The 20874-nt window shown below is 41.7% G+C and overlaps 1 protein-coding gene across 3 annotated transcripts in view; it reads left to right on the top strand.

The window, feature by feature from the left end:
- SOBP (sine oculis binding protein homolog) overlaps window positions 1-20874 on the top strand; it is a 161782-nt gene that overhangs the window by 9471 nt on the left and 131437 nt on the right. For all 3 annotated transcript variants that reach the window (XR_009154045.1, XM_058174287.1, XM_058174296.1), the window contains exon 2: window positions 13697-13835. Coding sequence is in view for 2 of the 3 variants with exons in the window: in XM_058174287.1 (XP_058030270.1) it covers window positions 13697-13835 (139 nt within the window). In the remaining variant the exon portion in view is untranslated. The remainder of the gene's footprint in view (window positions 1-13696; window positions 13836-20874) is intronic.

Here is a 20874-nt window from a genome sequence, read left to right as displayed (position 1 = left end):
ATAGAACCGTTTTCTATTTTCTTTTTTTTAAAAAATGTGAACGTTGCTAAGTCGGAACTTCAATGTTGGAACAATATTGGAACTTTGAATGTTCAACTAAATGATAAATTACGAAAGTAGTCCATCTTTTTCAAACCTCTTGAGTGCTTCTGAAAAAAATAGATGATAGTGCTTTAAAAGTTGTATGAATATTAATGAGTTTCTTAAAGCATTGGCATCTTTTTTTAGCCTCCTGCAGAAGCTGAAAAAGAGGGCTTGTTTTAATGAAGAGTAGAGATGTCCCACATGTGTATTGATAATGAGGTCCAAATTATTTTTAAAAACAGCAGGACCTTAATAAAGAAGTAGAAAAAGAACACATAGTAAAGGGTATTTAATGAATGGTAACTGGTTTGTAATGGGGAACCTGTCTTTAAGAAAAATGAAAATGGAATGTGAATACAGACATGCCACTGAGTGGTGAGAAACATTTTTAGCCATAAAGCTAAATTAGGATGATGTTGAAGATGCTGTCCATGGTGGCTGAGAAATGAGAGTGAAAGTATGTAGAGTAACATATCAAACATTACTCCTCATAAGAATACTTCTGATACTGATCACAGTATTTAGAACCAAGTACCTAATTCTTCATGTCTAGTGTGAATTTAAGTTCACATACTCTTCCTAAATTCTCTTGGCAGGCTTTGAGAAGAACATCAAAAAAATTTGCTTCTCTTTTATTTTAAGCACAGTTAAAATATAAATTATCATATGATAGTTTCAAAAACAGTGGAGTCAAGAAGAGTTCATAAAGGATTACCACTTGCTGGTCACTGGCACAGAATGTCTCATTAGTCTAGTCTCTTGTTCAGCTAGCCATAATTGTGACATTAGCTCTACTTATTTCTATAAGCATTGCAAGATTTATCATGGCAAATGGTTCTTTAGGGAACTAAATGGCAAATTTGTTCTAATTTCTAATACTTAAATCCTCTTTTGATTGCAAAGTACATCGTTATTTTGCTTTTCAATCCATAGACTCACGATTAAGGAATGAATGAATGTGAGGGGGAGACTACAGATAATCTAGCACAATGTCATGATTAGTGCAGGAATCTGTTAAAACCATTTCTGACAAATAATCATCATAATCTATTGGAACACTATTCATTTAATCAATTTTTATGGCTGCTCAATTCACAATTGAGAATCTAAGACCTGATTAAAACAGCACAAATAGTAGTCAAATAGTACAGGTGTAGCCTCAGGTGTAACCCCAAGTTATTTTAATTGTACACTGTTCAGAGTCACATTCATGAAATAGGTAGCTATATAAATTAGATAATAAAAGTGAAATAAAATACAAACAAAATAGTTCTTTTTGAAACTGAATTGAGTTCATCAGGTACTTGAGGTGACCGATGAAATAAGTCCTTTGATCAAAAAAGGTAGATACTAGTTTATCTCCCATTTATCCTCTTATGCAAGCTAAACATTCCAGCTGTTTTAACTGTTCCTTAGAGAGGCTTGTTTCTCAGGCATCTTATTTTACTGGATGCTCTTCTTGAAACTCACACTAGCTTCTCCATGTCCCCTTTAAAATGTAGTGCCAAGAAATAGGATTCAATCAGCACGGAGTACAATTGAATTATTATCTGCCATGACCTGGAAACAGTGTTTTGTAAATCCAGTCCAAGGCTACACCAAGCCTTTTAGTTACTTAATTATGTTCAGCTGGTAGTCCACTAGGATTCCCAGATCTACAAGTCAGATTTCAGTTTAAAATAAGTGCCTACATTTGTTCTCTTAAGATATTAATCAACCCCCCAATATTGTTCAACAGCAAATCTGATGAGCATCCTTTTCACTTCATGTTCTAGATCATTAATGAAGATATTGACTAATAGAGAGCCAAAGATAGAGACTTGAAGAACTACATCTAATATTTCCTTCCGGAACAATTTATGAACATCCTTTGAGGATGATCACTCAGTTGCAAATCACCCAGGCCACCCATGCCTACATTATTCATCTGGTCCATGAGGATATCATGAGAGACTTTGCCATACATTTTACTGTGATCAAGATATAATACATCTATAGCATTCCTTTCCTCCATCAATATAGTAAACTCTGTCATAAAAGACAGTTAGTTTTACATTATTTGTTCTTGATAAACTAATAGTGGGTCCTTGTAATGGAAGTATTTTTTCCTAAAAGCTTGCAGACCTGGTGCATGTCTTTTTTTTTCTAGTATCTCACACAGTACAGATATTAAAATGACTTTTGTATAATTTTTCAAGTCTTCCCCCCCCCTCTCTTTTATATTTGGAATATGTTTGTTCTTCCAGTACTGTGATGGTGAACCTATGGCACACGAGCCAGAGGTGGCATGCAGTGCCCTCTCTGGGCACGTTTGCGTTGCCCTAGCTCAGTTCTGTTGTGCGCCTCCCACTGGCCAGCTGGTCTTCGGGTCTCTGCCACGCATGTGGGGGAGCCGCATGCAGGGAGCACATGTGTCAAGGTTCCAGAAAAACCTCTTCTGCATAAAAAAACTCAGAAGCCATTGTTTTTCAGAGTTCTTTACTAGCATGAGGAAACTGGCACATGATGAGTGAAATTCCAAAACTGAATTTCCGGATTCTTTTCCCAGTTATACAAACCCCAAGAGTCCCACCCCCCTGACCCCTTTGATGGTCACATGGTCCCACGTTCTCCCAATTCATTCGAATATCTCCTCGCCACTCTTCCTGCAGATGTGAACACCATCCGACCTTGACTGCTTGAAGAATGTTACCATACCCCTCAGCCCCCCTTCTTCCCCTCAGGGGAAAAATGTGGCAGCGTCTGGAACCCTAAAGTCTAGTATGGTTTCCAGGCCTGACAACATGCATGCATGGGGGGCACTCGGGGGTGGGGGGGTGGGCATGCACACACTTTGGGCACTCGGTCCAAAAAAGGTTAGCCATCACTGTTCTAGTGTCTTAGCAGTTTTCTAGGAGTTTTCAAAGATTGTAATCAATAAGTTATAGTTACTGAATATCATCAGTGGTATATTATTTCAATCACTTTTTTTCAGTATCCTATCTGCAATCTGGAATTAATTTCAAATAGCCACATGGCTTTTTATACCTTTTCAATACTCAGCCACATTACTCCTTCATTTTTGCACAACGTTAGGAGCTCTCTCCCTCTTCTGAGAGAAGGCAGTTATTAAGCTATTCTGCTTTCTGCCTTCTCTTTTTTCTTTGTTATTGTTTCTCCACCTTCCCTGTTGAACAGACCAATAACCTCCTTGGCTGTTCAGTTTTGGAAATATATTTTCTCAAATCTCAAATCAAATTCTCAAATCAAATATTATATTTTGTACTCCTCATCAGCCTCATCTCATTTTGAGCTTCTACCTTACTAGCTCCATCTCAATAAGCTTGACTTACCAATTGTATACCACCTTAGTTATCAGTCCTTGCTTCCATATCCATTTTTTTCAATTTGTCAGCAAGCTCACCATTTATACAATCTAGCTAAAACTTTTCTCATTTTTCCTTCTGATGGGAATTGTTCGTGCCTTTGTGTTCAGTAACTCATTTTGGGGAGCTTCAATTTGTTTATCCATTAGAATTTCAAACCATGATACATGCCCAATTTCTACCTAAGTTCATTGAAATTTGCAATCCATGATATGTAACTGACTTTTCCCAACTATTCCCCATGTTATCTTGATTCTATGAATATAATGCTTTTCTCCAACCTGATAATACTTTAGTCTATCAACCAATTTTACTTTGTCAGGATTACCAGTAGTTGAAGTCCACTATTGCTGCTAAGGCCTACTGCCTTGGACACTTGATTTAGAAAGGCGTTATTCCCATCCTCTGCTAGGTTCGGTAATCTGTCCTAAATTCCCAGAATGGTTTTAATTTGGTTTCATACACTTTTTTTTTACTTCTATTCAGATGATTTCAACAGATCTTCCATATGCATAAACAATGTCTTCCTAGGTATATAGATTTTTCATATAAAAAGCCATTCCACTTCCTCATTTGTACTAGAAAATTCTTAACACAAATTATTAAAGTGAAAAAAATTAATTTGCAACTTAACATCAATAAGTTTGCACAAATCGCTCAAACCCCTCTCCTTATCTCTACAGAGAATACTAACTGCAATAATGTAAATGAAGTTTCTTTTTATACAACCTCCTTCCCCTGAAAAGCATTCTGAATACCTGAAGAAAAAAAATAACTTGAAAAACTACCACAGCCATGAAGCTTTGCATTTGTGGCATAGAACCATGATATTTACCAGTTATGGAAAACATAAACACAATCTTTAGGATGTCAGCCTAAACGCAAATGATACTTGACAATTGGTACAGTAAAATGCAAGCTTCTCAAAATTCCTGGTAGGTTATTTCACTTGAAGACCAATTATTTCAGTCTCTAATAATGTAAATCTATGGACTTATCTACATAGTTTGCTTGTCGTAGCATAAAGGGACACTATTTGCTTTTCCTTAATTGTATGTCTTGACAACATACCATATTTTTCGGTGTATAAGACACACTCCCCCTCCCCCCCAAAAAAGTGGGTGGAAATGTCTGTGTGTCTTATAGAGCGAATGTTGCCGAAGCCTCGCCCACTCACTGGCCCCCACCCTTCAGCTCCTACCTCCCAACAATTTGCCTCCTTGCAGCAAACAGCCTGGTCAGCTTCATCACAGCCTGATTTAGCACAAGCAGCTGATTGGCGGTTGGATCTTCCTCCCAGAATATTGCCTATCAGCTGTTCCAGGCTGCAGGAATCACTGCTGCCGCCTCTTGCTGCCTCTGTGCGCCCCATTTTTGGCCTCCGCGTGCCCCATTTTTGGCCTCCGTGGCTCCTATTTTCAGCGTCTGCATGCCCCATTTTTGGCCTCTGTGTGTCCCATTTTCAGCCTTCACATGCCCTGTTTTTGGCTCATTCCAAATGGGGATAGGCGGCAAACCCCGCTACCTGGACTGAAAATGGGGCATGTGGAGGCCAAAAATGGGGCACGTGGAAGCTGAAAACGGGATGCACGGAGGCCAAAAATGGAGCATGTGGAGGTGGCGATAGGCTGCAGGGGCAATGGGTGGCGATAGGCGGTGACGATTCCCGCAGTCTGGAACAGCTGATAAGCGATATTCCGGGAGACAGATCCAACCACCAATCAGTTGCTTGTGCTAAATCAGGCTGTGCTCAAGCTGACCAGGCTATTTTGCTGTTTGCTGCAAGGAGGCAAATTGCTGGGAGGCAGAGGTAGATTTTTTCTTCTTCTTTTCCTCCCCCAAAAAGTGGGTGGAAATGTCTGTGTGTCTTATAGAGCGAATGTTGCCGAAGCCTCGCCCACTCACTGGCCCCCACCCTTCAGCTCCTACCTCCCAACAATTTGCCTCCTTGCAGCAAACAGCCTGGTCAGCTTCATCACAGCCTGATTTAGCACAAGCAGCTGATTGGCGGTTGGATCTTCCTCCCAGAATATTGCCTATCAGCTGTTCCAGGCTGCAGGAATCACTGCTGCCGCCTCTTGCTGCCTCTGTGCGCCCCATTTTTGGCCTCCGCGTGCCCCATTTTTGGCCTCCGTGGCTCCTATTTTCAGCGTCTGCATGCCCCATTTTTGGCCTCTGTGTGTCCCATTTTCAGCCTTCACATGCCCTGTTTTTGGCTCATTCCAAATGGGGATAGGCGGCAAACCCCGCTACCTGGACTGAAAATGGGGCATGTGGAGGCCAAAAATGGGGCACGTGGAAGCTGAAAACGGGATGCACGGAGGCCAAAAATGGAGCATGTGGAGGTGGCGATAGGCTGCAGGGGCAATGGGTGGCGATAGGCGGTGACGATTCCCGCAGTCTGGAACAGCTGATAAGCGATATTCCGGGAGACAGATCCAACCACCAATCAGTTGCTTGTGCTAAATCAGGCTGTGCTCAAGCTGACCAGGCTATTTTGCTGTTTGCTGCAAGGAGGCAAATTGCTGGGAGGCAGAGGTAGATTTTTTCTTCTTCTTTTCCTCCCCAAAAGCTAGGTGCGTCTTATAGTCTGAAAAATACAGTAATCTCCATCGTATTGCCAGGCTTCTCATGAGGTAGACTGAAACCTCTTCAAGAGGTTCTGGAAGGAAATTAGTGGTTTTCTTGCTGTTACGGCAGAAGACTTCTTATCTGTACATTCTAGTGGTGAAAAGAAGACGGGCCTCTGGAAATGAGCAATTTTCTGCGCTCCAAATGGCCTGGGAGGTCTGCTTTGATACTGCCCTCTCCTCCAGCTTATGGACTTCCATATCTGTTTATACTAAGACTTCCAGAGAGACTGAATACTTCTCAGCAGAAATATTTTATTCTTCCTTTTCTAGGGTTCAGAGATGGGAATATTGACCTCATGTAAAACCAAATGCAGGTCTACCAGGAGGTTAATTTCCTACTGGTAAGCAAAAACACACTGACAACAGCAAAAATGGAAACAAGGAAAATTAACATAATATCTAAGCCTACATCAATTCGGCATGATTTCCATCAGTGTAAATCAGATGGTGCTTTGAACTTGCATATAAAAAAACCCCAGCCATATGTTTTAAAATATAAAAATGTTTAGAGGATGATTTTAAAATGATTGTATTGTACTAAAAGGTAAAGGTAAAGGTTCCCCTCGCACATATGTGCTAGTCATTCCCGACTCTAGGGGGTGGTGCTCATCTCCGTTTCAAAGCCGAAGAGCCAGCGCTGTCCGAAGACGTCTCCGTGGTCATGTGGCCGGCATGACTCAACGCCAAAGGCACACGGAACGCTGTTACCTTCCCACCATGGTGGTCCCTATTTTTTCTACTTGCATTTTTACGTGCTTTTGAAACTGCTAGGTTGGCAGAAGCTGGGACAAGTAACGGGAGCTCACCCCATTACACAGCAGCACTAGGGATTTGAACCGCTGAGCTGCCGACCTTTTGATCGACAAGCTCAATGTCCTAGCCCCTGAGCCCTCTCTGTATTGTACAGCCAAAATAACTCCTTAATTTGATCAGCTGTTTAAAAAAATACGATGTAATGTCCAGCCCCTGGAAGAAGAGTTTTTATTTAGGTATGATAACCTCCTGGACTCTGCATACATGTGTTGTGACTCCAGCCCCCGAACCTGGCCCCATGCCCGAAAGTGACTCTGAGAGTGAGGGGGAAGGGCCGGTAAGGCTTACCTCGGGAGCACCGATTCTTTTGGCCCGGCTCCAGGAGCCAGAACCAGACCAGTCGGAGGACGTAATGAGGCCGTCATCCCCTGATTCCTCCCTTCCCCAGGTTACGCCTTCAGACCCAGCTGATAATAATAATAATCAAGCTTGGATCGACCGCACTTCAGAAGATTAGAGAGGCGGCATCATCAAAGGGAAGGGTGGGGCTCCAAAGGATATATAAGGAGCTTTGTGACTGCTCTCATTCCACGGGAAGCAAAAATTAGCTGAACCATTTCAAAGAGAGCTGAAAGTCTTACTCTGTGAGTCATTTGTTTGAACTTTGGCAGGTAGCTGCAATTTCTCTGCCAGGACTGATAAGAGCCATGAATCCACTGGCTGAAGGCCAGCTCGTTGCTCCGAAGTGGGGAAGGAGACAGAGCAACATGGAGTGCTGGCTTGAGAAAAGGGAAACAACAGCTGCACTGAAAATGTCCCAAATTACATCCTGTGAAAGTAGCAATACTATTGGGAGCAGTGGTGAAATCCAGCCGGATCCATCCGGCTTCCGCGAACCAGTAGCGCCAGCAGCGGGAGGCTCCACCCGCCCACCAGGACATCATTACGTCTCATTTTTGACCCTCTGCGCATGTGGGTGTGCTCCCACATGCTCCTGTTCCCGAACTGGTAGTGAAGATAAGTGGATTTCACCACTAATTGGAATCATTGTTGAGACACACGCACACACACACAAAAATGTGGGGCAATGGTTTTCACAATGGCTTACTTTCCTCCCATCTTGACAGTAGAAGAAACATGGCTGTGGGAAGGAACCTTATCAGTGCCAGTTAATAAAATCCATAAGCAAGAAAACTCTTCTCCCAGGGGGCTAAATAGCAAAGCAGATTATGCTGGAGACTTGTGAAGTTCCTGGTGGGGGGAAAAATGGAATCAGTGAATTCTCTGCTAGATTATGGGATGAAACTCTCCAGGATGCAAGAAGAAATTTAACCCATGGAGCTTTATTTCTAGGTGCAGTGAATAATCAGATAGAGTGCTGCCAGAGTTTGATTGGAATGTGCTTATACATTATAATGCTATGAGGGAATGATGTTGCGGGATTAATGGAAGAGATGCTGCCTAGGGACCAATAAGACAAGAGAGGGAGAAGCCCACAAGTGCTTAACAGTCAGAGAAAGAAATTTAGGAAAGTCTTACCCTAAATGATCAGGCAGTTCAAAATGACAATAGGAGATTAATACTTTCAGACTTAAAAGATTTTGTTTATTTATATAGCCACCCACCTCTCAAAAACAGGACTTTGGCAGTGTGTAACAGTGATAAAGTACTGTTTCTGTAGCCTTATAATAAACTAGAATGACTGTAGCTCATCTGGTCCATTTTTCTGTCTGGTTTACCTGAGAGGATTGACATACAGTTTCGTTCACTATTTTGTCTGAGGTCCAATTTCCATTTTGGATGGGATTACTCATTATTGTTTATTCACTCTCCTTCTGAAACAATTGTATTTTCTTTCTTTCAATTTTATTTCTACAAACTCTCATTGAGGGGAAGAAAAGAAGGTGAGGGCAACAGATATTAGCTGAAAACCTTTAATTGCTACATCAGCCATGACTTCCTGACTGAATGGGACAGAGCTTTACAACTGTAGGAGAAACTTATAATTGAATCTAGTAAGAATGTTAGGTAAGATTTTCCACTGGACAAGTCACACATTAAAGAATAAGCATGCCACACACTGAAGAAGTATCTATAAATCCTTGTTGCTTTGATGAAATATCTATATCTATCTATCTCAAAAAGTGATAATAAAAGCTTACAAAGAACTTGTATTTATTTTACACATCTGTTTTTTATAGCTTTATGTAAATTTAATCCTTCAATAACTGTAGCCTTGGTCATGCAGTATTCCTAAAACACATGTTTTACATTAAGAAACTAAATACTGCCAGTAAATTCAATGAGACTACTCATGAGCTAATATTTGGCAAATATTTAAGATCTTTGCTGCAATAAAGATGAAGTTAGCAGTAGAACAATATTTTCAACACATTGTATAGTAGAAATAACATGAACTATAATGTTAAATAGGCAGACATGGTTTAAGACTAATTTTATTTAATATAGTCCATTCTATATAGCTTTAAGACTTAGAGTGTTTTCCAAAGACTATAATTAATTTTAGGCTGTAATTGATAGTTACCCTTACCTCATTTTATAACAATAAAATTTCTCATTAAACAAGGAAGCAATTAAAGAAAATACTGTTGATCATCTAAAGAAATATAACACACAATTTTTAGACATGGGTGGGCTTTCTTTGATACAGACATAGTCATTTTCAATTATTATTTTTATAGCAAACTTAGTTGCTAGAAGGGTCAAAACCTTCTATATACAGGACACAAAATAAAAAAGGACATAAACATACCTGATTTTTTTCAGATGCTGTTGCATTTTCCATCTAAGTAACATTTTAGGAGTGCTTAGCAGGTGCTTCCAATTTGCGCTCAGTCTGGAACAAGAGATACAAGACAGAATTCACAGATACCATAGCATTGGCCAACAACTAAAATGTATCTCGCTGACTTAAAAGATTCAACATTTTAAAATATTATACAAATCTGTTGTGTGGTTACTGAAATCTCATAACTCCTGATAATCTTAAAAGGTTTTGTGCATGTAATGATGCTGCAAAAAATTGCTGATCATTTTGCACTAGTTGGCTTTGTTAAACTTTCTTCCTCTAAATTGACTATGGTGTGGAAAATAAGGATATAGAAAATGATGGTAAAATGGATTTACAAATAAAACCAGCTGATATTTTAATAATTAAAGGAAGTGCACAAATAATGAATCAGAAGAATGATTTGGAAAGCTGCTTTATCTTGGATTTACAAAAGGGATGTGATAATTAAATTGTTCCTGAAAGGAGACAAAGAGAAATGGATAAGAAATCATCTTGTGGAACATTATTTTATAGGATTAAATATCAAGAAAAGTAAACAGAAGGAATTCAAAATGGACTTACTTGATTAAGGTTAATATATATGTTGTGGTTTCTGATAGATATTAATGGAATTTATTTTTGACCAGGGCTGTATAATGAGGCTTCAAATATGTTTATAAATGGGGACAGATTTCTTTTGTTTGATTTCTTAGGGAAAAAAAAGATAAATTGGAATACACAATGGATTTATTAGATCAATGTAAAAATATAATGTGTTACCATTTCTGCCAGCTCCTAATATACCTTAGGAGATTAGAAGCAAATGAATGTTTTTATAATTTAAATTTTAATAAACAATGATGTATGGCAGGGGTGTCAAACTCATGTCGTCAGGGCGGTGTTATGTGATTATCTGGACTTTTCCCCCTTCACTAAACCAGCTGTGGATGTGGCCAGCACGTGATGCATCCAGCCTGTACGCCAGCTCTGATGTATGGGAAGAATGTATCATTTTTTTATTGAAATATTGGAGAAGGTGTTAAGTTACTGAATGTATTCATTGTTGCCTGGAGAGAGGGGGAAGTCATCCTTTATATATATTTTTCCTTATTTTCTATCGCTTTGCACTTATCTTTTCCTTTCCTTTGTTTTTTTATAATTTTCTTAGTTTGTATCAATATTTTACCTTTGTATTAATAAAAAGAAATAATAAAATTATTACAAAAATGATGATGTTTTTATCTATAGAATTAAAGATTGTGTTGTTAATAAAAGTCCAAATTGCCCCCAGCTGAGAGTTCAGCAGACAAAGACATTTTCCCTTTCAAGACTTTAGAACAGGTGGGAGTTCTTAGGCTACCAGAGAGCCAGGACTTAAGATGCAAAAAAGCAACAGCTATTTTATCCATCATATTATTCTGTGCTTTCAGGTTGGGTCTATAACAGGGATCTCCAACCTTGGCAACTTTAAGCCTGGAGGACTTCAACTCTCAGAATTCCCCAGCCAGCAAAGCTGGGAGTTGAAGTCCTCCAGGCTTAAAGTTGCCAAGGTTGGAGACCCCTGGTCTATAATATAACTTTCTGCATTATAGGTAGTTCTTTTTAGGCATTTTTTTAATACTGAATCTCCTCTCTGAAAAGATCTGTGGGCTGTCTCTTTGAATGCTATTACTGGTCATTGAGAGTCTGATTGATAGTTTGGTAGTGTTAGATTTGTTTACCAAAATGATTCACTTTGTTTCAGGTAAGGATCTTCAATCTGCACCAGAAACCACCAAGTTGTTGATCGATAATGCATTTCAGCAGAAAAGTATGGCTAATCATCTGAATTTCAGATAGAGAAGTGCAATTACAGCATGTATTTGGAAAGCCTTGTTCCAATTACTGAATGCTAAGATCCATTTATTATCCGCTCTTCATAATCTTTCTACTTTAGATCAATGCTTCATGTCAACTATACACAGAACAAATTGGCCTAACTCTGGTTATATTTGTTTTTAACAAGTTAGTTCATTCTTCTACTCATTTTCATTTCAGGTTTCTTACGGCTTTTACCTCACTGCTTAACCAAGGCTACCCCTTCTTTCCTAAAGGTTTTAAATATTTATAAGAGATGCAGGTAGTACAACTACTTTTCAGAGTGCAGCTGAATTTGCCAAGACTTCTTACAAGTGTGCTGCTGATCATCATTAATAGGAAAGTCCTATTGTTTGTTAGGATTGTCAAAGTTTCCATTAGGGTTTATTTTTGTTGTTGTTCTCCTGGTTTCCATCCAAGAAATTGGGTTTGAAGTTTATTGGTCCATTTTCTGTAGAGAGTTGGATTAGCCCAGTGGCATTTTGTTTGCTATATATATTTGATTTAATTTTATATCATTTGGTGTTGTTTATTATAAATAAATATTTATTTTATTAGGGCATATCATCCCATCCTCCTCTGCACTTAATTTCTCAATTCTAATCATAATCTTATGGGGAGGCACCTGGGAAAAATCTTGTATGTACAACATTTTCATATTTGATTGAAGCTTTTTAGGTTATATATGAGTGGTTACAAATGAACATAAATGAGAAATTCAATAAGTAGTACCAGGTATTGTGTGGTGCTACATCTTCATTTACATTGCTGCAATATTATGTCCAAAAAACCCCCCAGCCTTGGGCCCTAATTACATAGACCCATACTCCCATCTCCAATAACATGTGTTTGTGTGTATGCAGTGGTGGGATTCAGCCAGTTCGCACCACTTCGGGAGAACCGGTTGTTAACTTTCTGAGCAGTTTGGCAAACTGGTTGTTAGAAGAAATCATTAGGGCAGAGAACCGGTTGTTAAATTACTTGAATCCCACCACTGTGTGTATGTGTGTATTTCAGACATAGATGCAAAACTCTAGATTATATAGAGAAAGTTATATATTACAGTAAAGTAATTTTCTGTCTTCTATTTGGACCAATTACAATCTAGTTTCAGTCTGAAACACTGACATGGCATTAATTGTGCTTGTGGATCATCTCTGGTGGGCCTGGGGTGGGCATGAATTTTCCATCCAGGCCCTACTTGATGTCTCAACAGCTTTCAGTATCATGATCAGCTGAGGAGGTTGGGAGAGGAGGCAATGTTGTTCAGTCAGTGTTGGTGTGAAGTCTTGGTAGAAGGGGAAGAGGTCCAGCCCAAGGCTCCTGCTTTCTGGGGTGCCACAGAGCTCAACTTTCTAATTACTACCGGTAATTAAGCCATGATTTCATGATCGTACCATTTCAGTGTTGAAAGATCTGTGTTAATTGCCAATTGCAGATGGGAAGAAAGTGGGAAAGCACCTTTGTGCAAGGGGAAAGAAAACAGTATATTAGTTTACCTGAATAAAGAAACTATTTACAGTTAGTAGAAAAGTGGGAAAGTCCATTTGAAAGATAAAAAAGGTTTTGTAAAAATGCAAGACAAAGCTAGTAACAATGTTTATCAAACAGAAAAGAAATGGCTGAGACTACTCAGGAAGAACAATATATGAGAGTGGGAATTAGTGGTTTCTAACAAAATCTGAAACATATCTGCATTATTTTCTATAATTATCTACATTTCTATTTTATCAGATTTAGTTTAAATGAATCTTTGCTTGAAGTGGTAGCTTGTGTACTAATTTGAATTGCTGTAATCTAGTAAAATTGATTGACTATTGCCTTTGAAACAATTCCAGTTCTTCTATTGCTTTCCTGGTGTGCTTTAAACACTTTATAGAAGCACAGGATATAAAGTTTAATGAAAAATATGTGTTAAATATATTGCTGACTATCAATTCATGTGCAAGGAATGATAAATAGCTCTCTTCCCTCTCATATTTTTCTTTAAATTACAAATTCATGCAGACCTGTCATAATTACATATGTCATTCAAAGATTTAAATGCTTTACATTCTTTGTATGTGACTTGATAAATGAACGTTAGTCTAGAGTAGGTGGGACAAAGCCGCTATTTCACGGTACAGTGCAAATAGATTTTGATTTATGTATTCATCTTTTGGTTCTAAATGATTATTGATTGCATAAATAAGAAGGTAATTCTTCTCTTTCAGAATTTTGCAGAAAACACTATGAATGAGCTCCTTGGCTGGTATGGTTATGATAAGGTTGAATTAAAAGATGGAGAAGATATTGAATTCAGGAATTACTCTGCAGATGGGGAGAGCCGACAGCACATTTCTGTTCTGAAAGGTAATGGCATTTAAGGTTCATTTGTTCATGCTAAACAGGATTAGCCATAACAACTTCCCAAATTCATCTAGGTGGAATTCTACTTTTGAGTCTTAAAGATGGCCTCACATGAGTTCATGTTGGTGTCTTCTAGCACATAAAAGAAGGAGCAAAGGCTAGTAACATGGGTCTGCAATACAACAGCATTTTTTCTTCCTCATATAACCAACTCCAAGACACTCTAATTCCAGTGGGTATTGACAAAATCAGGAGAAAAAGCCTACACATCTCTCTTTTTTTCCTCAGAAGAAAAAAAAATCAGTTGTGCCTAAACTTTAACTAGAGACCTGCAACCTGATCTTAAAAAAAAAACCCTTAACTTAGATCAGTGTAGTGAAATTGTCCATGTCACAACACAGCAGTCAGAAGTCATTATCAGTTGAACACAGACTTTAGACGTAACAATCATATTCAGGTTTTCATCTGTAGATCAGAATCCTTTGCCTTCAGAGCTTTCTCTTCTGCACAGTAATACAATAGTTCATAACCCCACATTTTGATCAGCTCAATATCTCATTTTGTTGCAGCTTTCTAATCACATTTGGACTCGTCCATACTGGGGATGAAATACTACACAGTAATTCTTACTAACTTCTTGCAACTTCTCTGATGTTATATATTATTTTTATGAATAACTCAAGGCGGTGAAATACCTAATATTCCTTCCTCCTCCTGTTTTCCTCACAACAATAATCCTGTAAAGTGGATTGGATCAAGACAGAGTTACTGGCCCAAAGTCATGCACTGCATTAAAACACAGTGTGGTTTGTGTAGTTTTGATTTAATGTAATGCATGAACCCACTTTTTGTAAACTAGGATACTATCATGTGTTCAATCAATTATATTTAAAACAAACCATGCCCTAATGCCATAGGATAATCTAGTGTGTATGGATATGAAATGTGTTAGTGGAGAAAGTATAATTCTCCTCTTCAAGTTTAACATGGTTTGTTCTGAGTTCAGACTATGAATAGCATTATGGTGCTGTTTTAATCATTCTGACAAAGTTCCAACCTTGAAATGACCTAATTCTTGCTCAGTACTCAACATGAAACCCTTTTGGAAGAATGGAAAAGTTTCTAGTAACACTTCAAGTAAGGTCAGAATAAACCAGTTTGACCTGAAACACTCCATCTTGCTAATAGTGTGATGGGTCGAGGAGGGCAGGGAAAAGAGGAAAAAATAATACTTGAAATTGACATACATAGGATATTAATTGGCTTCAAGCATAGCACTAAGCCACAGTATAATTTGTTTAGCTTTGGCTGAGCACTATTAGTGCATCTCCTTTGAATCCCACATTGTCCTAACATCTTAAATTGTAGAAGTAGAATTGAATTGAATTTCCTTTGAATGTTAGTTTGGATATCTGGAATTTTTAAGGGTGGTAATCTGGAAGAGTTTTAAGAAGAAAACTGTTTCGTTCTTCTTAATTCTTTGTGTTAAGTTCGGGAAGTAACGAGGCTGGAGACCAGGGTAGTGACAACAGCTCTTTAATATAGGGTGAACCCAGCAACAGGCTGGGGGAAAAACCTCTCCTTTTATACAGTTCTGCTGGAGGCTTCGTCCAATCAGCAACGTGCTGATTTCCCGCTCAAATATTTAAAGGTACAAACATAAATACATAACACTCCTCCCCTCCCAGAAAACACTTTGCCTCTATTTACATATTTATTTACATGTTATTTTTCGACGTAGTCACGCAAATAACCTGGGCGTCTCCTAGTTCTTTCTGACCTGCGCGGTTCAGTTCTGGGTGGTGTTTTGAGCTGGTCGGAGGGGCTGTTTTCTCCTCCCAGCTCCCTCTCTGAGCCAACGGGCTCTGGATTATTGGCTGACTCTTTTTCTTGGCCATCCGGCCTTGGATTACTTCTGAAACTTTCCCAGCTGTTTCCCTCGGGAACCTGATGGCGTCGCTGGAACTCTGGGACCTCAGCTAAGTCTTGCGCCTCCCCCGGGTCATTGTCAGCTGTGAATTCAAATTGGTATTGGTCATGATTTGTTTCATTTGGTTCGGTTTGATCAGTTATTCGTTTCCTTAACTGATCTATGTGGCGCCCACACTCGGTTGTCTGGTAGCTCTACCACGTCGATTTTGGCCCGGTTATCTTTATTATTTGGCTCATGAACCAACTAGGGCCGTCCCCATAGTTTCGGGCCCACACCCGGTCGCCTATGCTCATTTCCTTGTCTTTTCTAATTCCCCTTGTAACCCTCTGGTGTGTAATGGGATTCAAACGGTCAAGTGGGCACCGGAGTTTCCGTCCCATTAGTAATTCGGCTGGGCTTTTCCCTGTGGCCGTGCTTGGGGTTCTGTGCTGAAGGGCTAAGAAAAAGTTTATCTTTGTTTGCCAGTCACCTGGCTTGAGCCTGGACAATGCCTCTTTAGCGCTCCGGACGGGAGGCCCTGCAAGGCCATTCGACGCAGGGTGGAAAGGCGCAGAGAGGGCATGTCGGATGCCCTCCTCTGCCAGGTATTCTTCAAACTGGGCTGCCGTGAATTGAGGCCCATTGTCGGACACCAGAGTGTCCGGCAACCCGTGAGTTGCGAATAGGTGGCGCAGGGTTGCGATTACTGCTTCGGCCGTAGTGGATTTCATGAGTATGATCTCCAACCATTTAGAGAATGCATCAACCACCACTAGGAACGTTTGGCCGTGGAAAGGGCCAGCAAAATCAATGTGGATTCTTGACCAGGGCCCTTGGGGCTTTTCCCATTCCCTGACTGGGGCCGTTGGGGGTAGAGGTCTGGACTCTTGGCAAGCCTGGCATTTCCCTACCCTCTCAGCAATCTCTGCGTCCATGAGTGGCCACCACACATAGCTTCTAGCCAACCCTTCATCCTTACGATCCCTGGGTGACCTCGTGGAGGAGGTCCAATACCTTTCCCTTAACTTATCAGGAATTATTACACGATCACCCCATAACAGGCACCCCTTGAGCCGAGAGCTCATCTCGTTTTTAACAAATTCTTTGAACTGCTCGCCCGCAGCGGGCCACCCTCTCTGTACCCAACCGAGTACAGTTCTTAACACAATGTGTATGATGCCCGAGCCACTTCCTTAGATGTGACTGGGCCAGAGTCCAAAGAGTCAATAAGTAGGATGGGCGTCCCCGGAGTGGGGTCTTCGGTCGCCCCTGGTAGTGGGCATCGGCTTAACGCGTCTGCATGCCCCACTTCTTTTCCTGGTCGATGCTGCAGCTTGTACGAGTAAGCGGCTAAGAATATAGTCCATCGGGTCAAGCGTGGCGAAAGTGCCACAGGCGTTGGGCGGTCGCCAGCCAGTATCCCCAGTAGCGGTCTGTGGTCAGTCACGATTTCAAAATTCCGCCCAAAGACATACTCGTGGAATTTTTTAACCCCTGACACAATGGCTAGTGCTTCTTTGTCTAATTGGCTGTAGTTTCTCTCTGGGGAGGACATCGTTCTAGAATAAAAAGCTATAGGGGCTTCTGTGCCGTTTGGAAGTCTATGGCTGAGCACAGCCCCCACCCCATAAGGGGAGGCATCGCAAACCAACACTAGGGGTAGTGAGTTGTGATATTGGATGAGCAGGCTATCACTTGAGAGCAGGTTCTTTACTGCTTCGAAAGCCCTATTTTCTGTCTTTCCCCAAGACCAAACAGTATTTTTTCCTAAGAGCCTATGCAGCAGTTCCGCAACGGTTGCTTTGTTCTTTAAAAAAGACCGCATAGAGGAAGGAAGGAAGAGGGGAAGAGGGAGAAGAAAGGAATAGGGAGGAAAGAGGAGAGGATGTAGATAAGAGAGGGGGAGGATGGTTATGGAAAGTAGAAGAAGGTAAAGAAGGAGAGTAAAAGGAAAAGGAAGGGGGTGGTGACCAGGCAGATCCGATTAATTGTATATGAGGGTACATTAAATATGTTATTGGATATGTTATTGGATAAGAATGTCAAAATAAAACTTTTTAAAACAAAAAACAAAAAAAAAAAGACCGCATAGAAATTCACCAACCCCAGGAATGCCTGCAGCTCTGCTTTATTTTTAGGCGCTGGAGCCTTCCTAATTGCCTTGACCTTGCTCTCAGTAGGGTGAATTCCTTTCTTGTCTATCCGGTAGCCCAAGAAATCGACGGATTCGACCCCTATCTGGCATTTGTTTGCCTTGACTTTTAATCCGGCTGTCCGGAAAATCCCCAAAACCTTTCTTAAACGTTCCCCCAATTCCTCCATGTTTTCCCCTGAAATGAGGACGTCATCAAAGTAGGGAACTACCCCTGGGAGCCCCTGCAGTAGTCGTTCCATTAGGTTTTGGAACAACCCTGGTGCCACACTGACCCCAAATTGCAATCGGGTGCACTTGAATGCCCCCCTGTGCGTTACAATCGTTTGGGCTTCGGCTGTGCGGGCGTCTACGGGCAGTTGCTGGTAGGCTTGGGCCAAGTCTAATTTCGCAAAGACTTGCCCTTGCCCCAAAGAGTGCAGTAAGTGTTGCACCACGGGAACCGGGTAAGCGCTTTTCTGTAAGGCTTTGTTAAGCGTCGCCTTGTAGTCAGCGCAAATTCTAATTGACCCGTCCGACTTTATTGGGGTGACGATTGGCGTCTCCCACTTTGCGTGATCGACTGGCACCAAAATCCCCTGATTTATGAGCTTGTCCAGCTCCTTATCGATTTTTGGTTTTAGGGCAAAAGGGACTCTCCTCGCCTTAAGCCTAATGGGGGCTACCTGGGGGTCTAAGTTGAAGGAAATAGGGGTCCCCTTGTACTTGCCCAGGCAGTCCTTGAAGACATCTTCAAACTCGTTAAAGAGAATGTCTTTCAGGTTGCAGTCACTTCTGTAGATGCCAGTCACTCCCATGCCCAGGGCACGAAACCAGTCTAGTCCCAACAGACTGGGCAGAGTTCCTTCGACGATCGTGATGGGCAGGGTCTTCTTGTGTGGACCGTACTCGACTCGGACGGAGGTGGTCCCTCGAACAGGGATGCGATTCCCCTGGTAGTCGTGGACTCGTAGCCGTTGTGCTTGCAGGTGGCGCTTCGCGACGGACGGCAGCGACTTCGCCAAAGTGTCCCAGGACATGATGGTGATCGCTGATCCCGTGTCTACTTCAAGCCGGCACCGTACTCCCTCTATTTTTGGCTTGGTGAAGATCTTCTTCTCCACTTTGGTCGAGGCGCGGCCTATGACCACCGTTGTTTGGTTGGAATCCGCGCCTTTTTTGTTTGAGCCAATCGCGGGTCGCCTTGCCGATTCCACGCTCTGATTGGCCGATTTGAATTTTCGGCGGGAAGGTTGGGCCGCTCGACAAACTTGAGCTAGGTGCCCTTTCTTCCCACACCGCCGACATGTCGCGTCTTTAAACTTGCAGCGTTGGCGCTGGTGTTGACCCCCGCAGCTTCCGCATTCGTCTCGGTCCCCTTTGTCGCGTCTCTCGGTGCGGCAGACCCCTTCCTCGTCTTCACCGTCGGATTCGGTCTGAACCTCCTCCTGGTGCACCGGAGTTGCCTTCGCGCTCGCCTTTTGTGGGACCGGCTTCTGCAGTGTCTCTGCCGCTTGAGAGGACATTTCATGTGCTCTGGCTTCGTCCAGAGCGTTGGCTAGCGTTAGGTTGCTCTTTGCTAGCAGCCGTCGCCGCAAACGGATGTCTTTGACCCCTCGGATGAGTTGCTCAAGGAGCACCTCGTCTAGGTCACGGTATCCGCAGTCCTTGGACGCTCTTCTCAGGACGGCCATGTAGTCACCCATGGACTCGCCTCCATCTGCCTTCGCTCTCAATTCAAACCGCCGCACGTATTTGGACGGCGTTGGTGCGAAGTGGTTTTTTAATAAAGTCTGTAAAGTTGGCCACGACACCGACTGCAACGGCGTTGGCTCTGCCAGGGCTTCCGCGATGTCGATGACCTCCGGACCGCAGTGGCTTAAGAAATAAGCCCTTTTTCGGTTGTCTGGAACTCCGTGCAGTTCGTTGGCTTCTAGGAAGCTTTCGAAACGGGTCATATACGTCCCCCATTTCTCCTTAGCCGGGTCGAACGGTGCGGGCGGAGTGTAACTGGCCATCTCCGCTTTTCTGCCCTGGATTTGCTGGGTTCGGGTCTATCGTGCTTCAGCTCGGTTCTGGTTCTCCTCAGCCTCGAGATCCCACCTTCGTCGCCAATGTTAAGTTCGGGAAGTAACGAGGCTGGAGACCAGGGTAGTGACAACAGCTCTTTAATATAGGGTGAACCCAGCAACAGGCTGGGGGAAAAACCTCTCCTTTTATACAGTTCTGCTGGAGGCTTCATCCAATCAGCAACGTGCTGATTTCCCGCTCAAATATTTAAAGGTACAAACATAAATACATAACACTTTGTGTTTATTTTTTATTTTAAATGCAGATGTTTACTTCTGGAAGAGATTGGGTGATTCATTCCCAATAACAGAATGGAAAGTTTAGAGTTGCATTTAATTATTGAATAATTTTTAGTGAGAGAGAAATGCATTTCTCAATACTGGATAGAACAAGACAAAAAGTAATTTTTTCATTTTGTTTTGTTTTCTTCCATTTAATCATGTCTGAATTAATGGAGATTGTCTGGACAAATCTCTGCAGGTTTCTTGGCAAGATTTTGAGAAGTGGTTTGCCATTGCCTCCTTCCTAAAGTTGAGGGAAAGTGACTGGCTCAAGGTCTTCCAACTGGCTTTGTGCTTAAGGTGGGGATAGAACTAACAGTGTCCTAGTTTCTAGCCTAATGCCTTAAATAATTTTGGAATATTGTCTAGTCATGAAATTAATTTCCTCTTTCTGACCCATTAAAAATGACGTGCCAATGGTAAATCTGGGGTGGGGAAGGCCTGTTTCTCTCTCCCCCCCAGGCTCCAGAGCCTTTCTAGGAGCCTGGGGAGGGCAAAAAGAGCCCCCCCAGGCCAGAAATGGCCTGTTTGCTCACTTCCAGTGGGATTGCAAGACCTGTTTTTTGCTGTCCCCAGGCTCCTAGAAAGGCTCTGGAGCCCGAGGAGGGCAAAAAACGCGCCAACCAACTTCTTGAAATCTTTGTTACT

Source organism: Ahaetulla prasina, chromosome 1 (genome assembly GCF_028640845.1).
Source record: "Ahaetulla prasina isolate Xishuangbanna chromosome 1, ASM2864084v1, whole genome shotgun sequence".
NCBI lineage: Eukaryota > Metazoa > Chordata > Lepidosauria > Squamata > Colubridae > Ahaetulla > Ahaetulla prasina.
The sequence above is the reverse complement of the archived record's forward strand: the minus strand, read 5'-3'. Positions and strand labels throughout refer to the sequence as shown.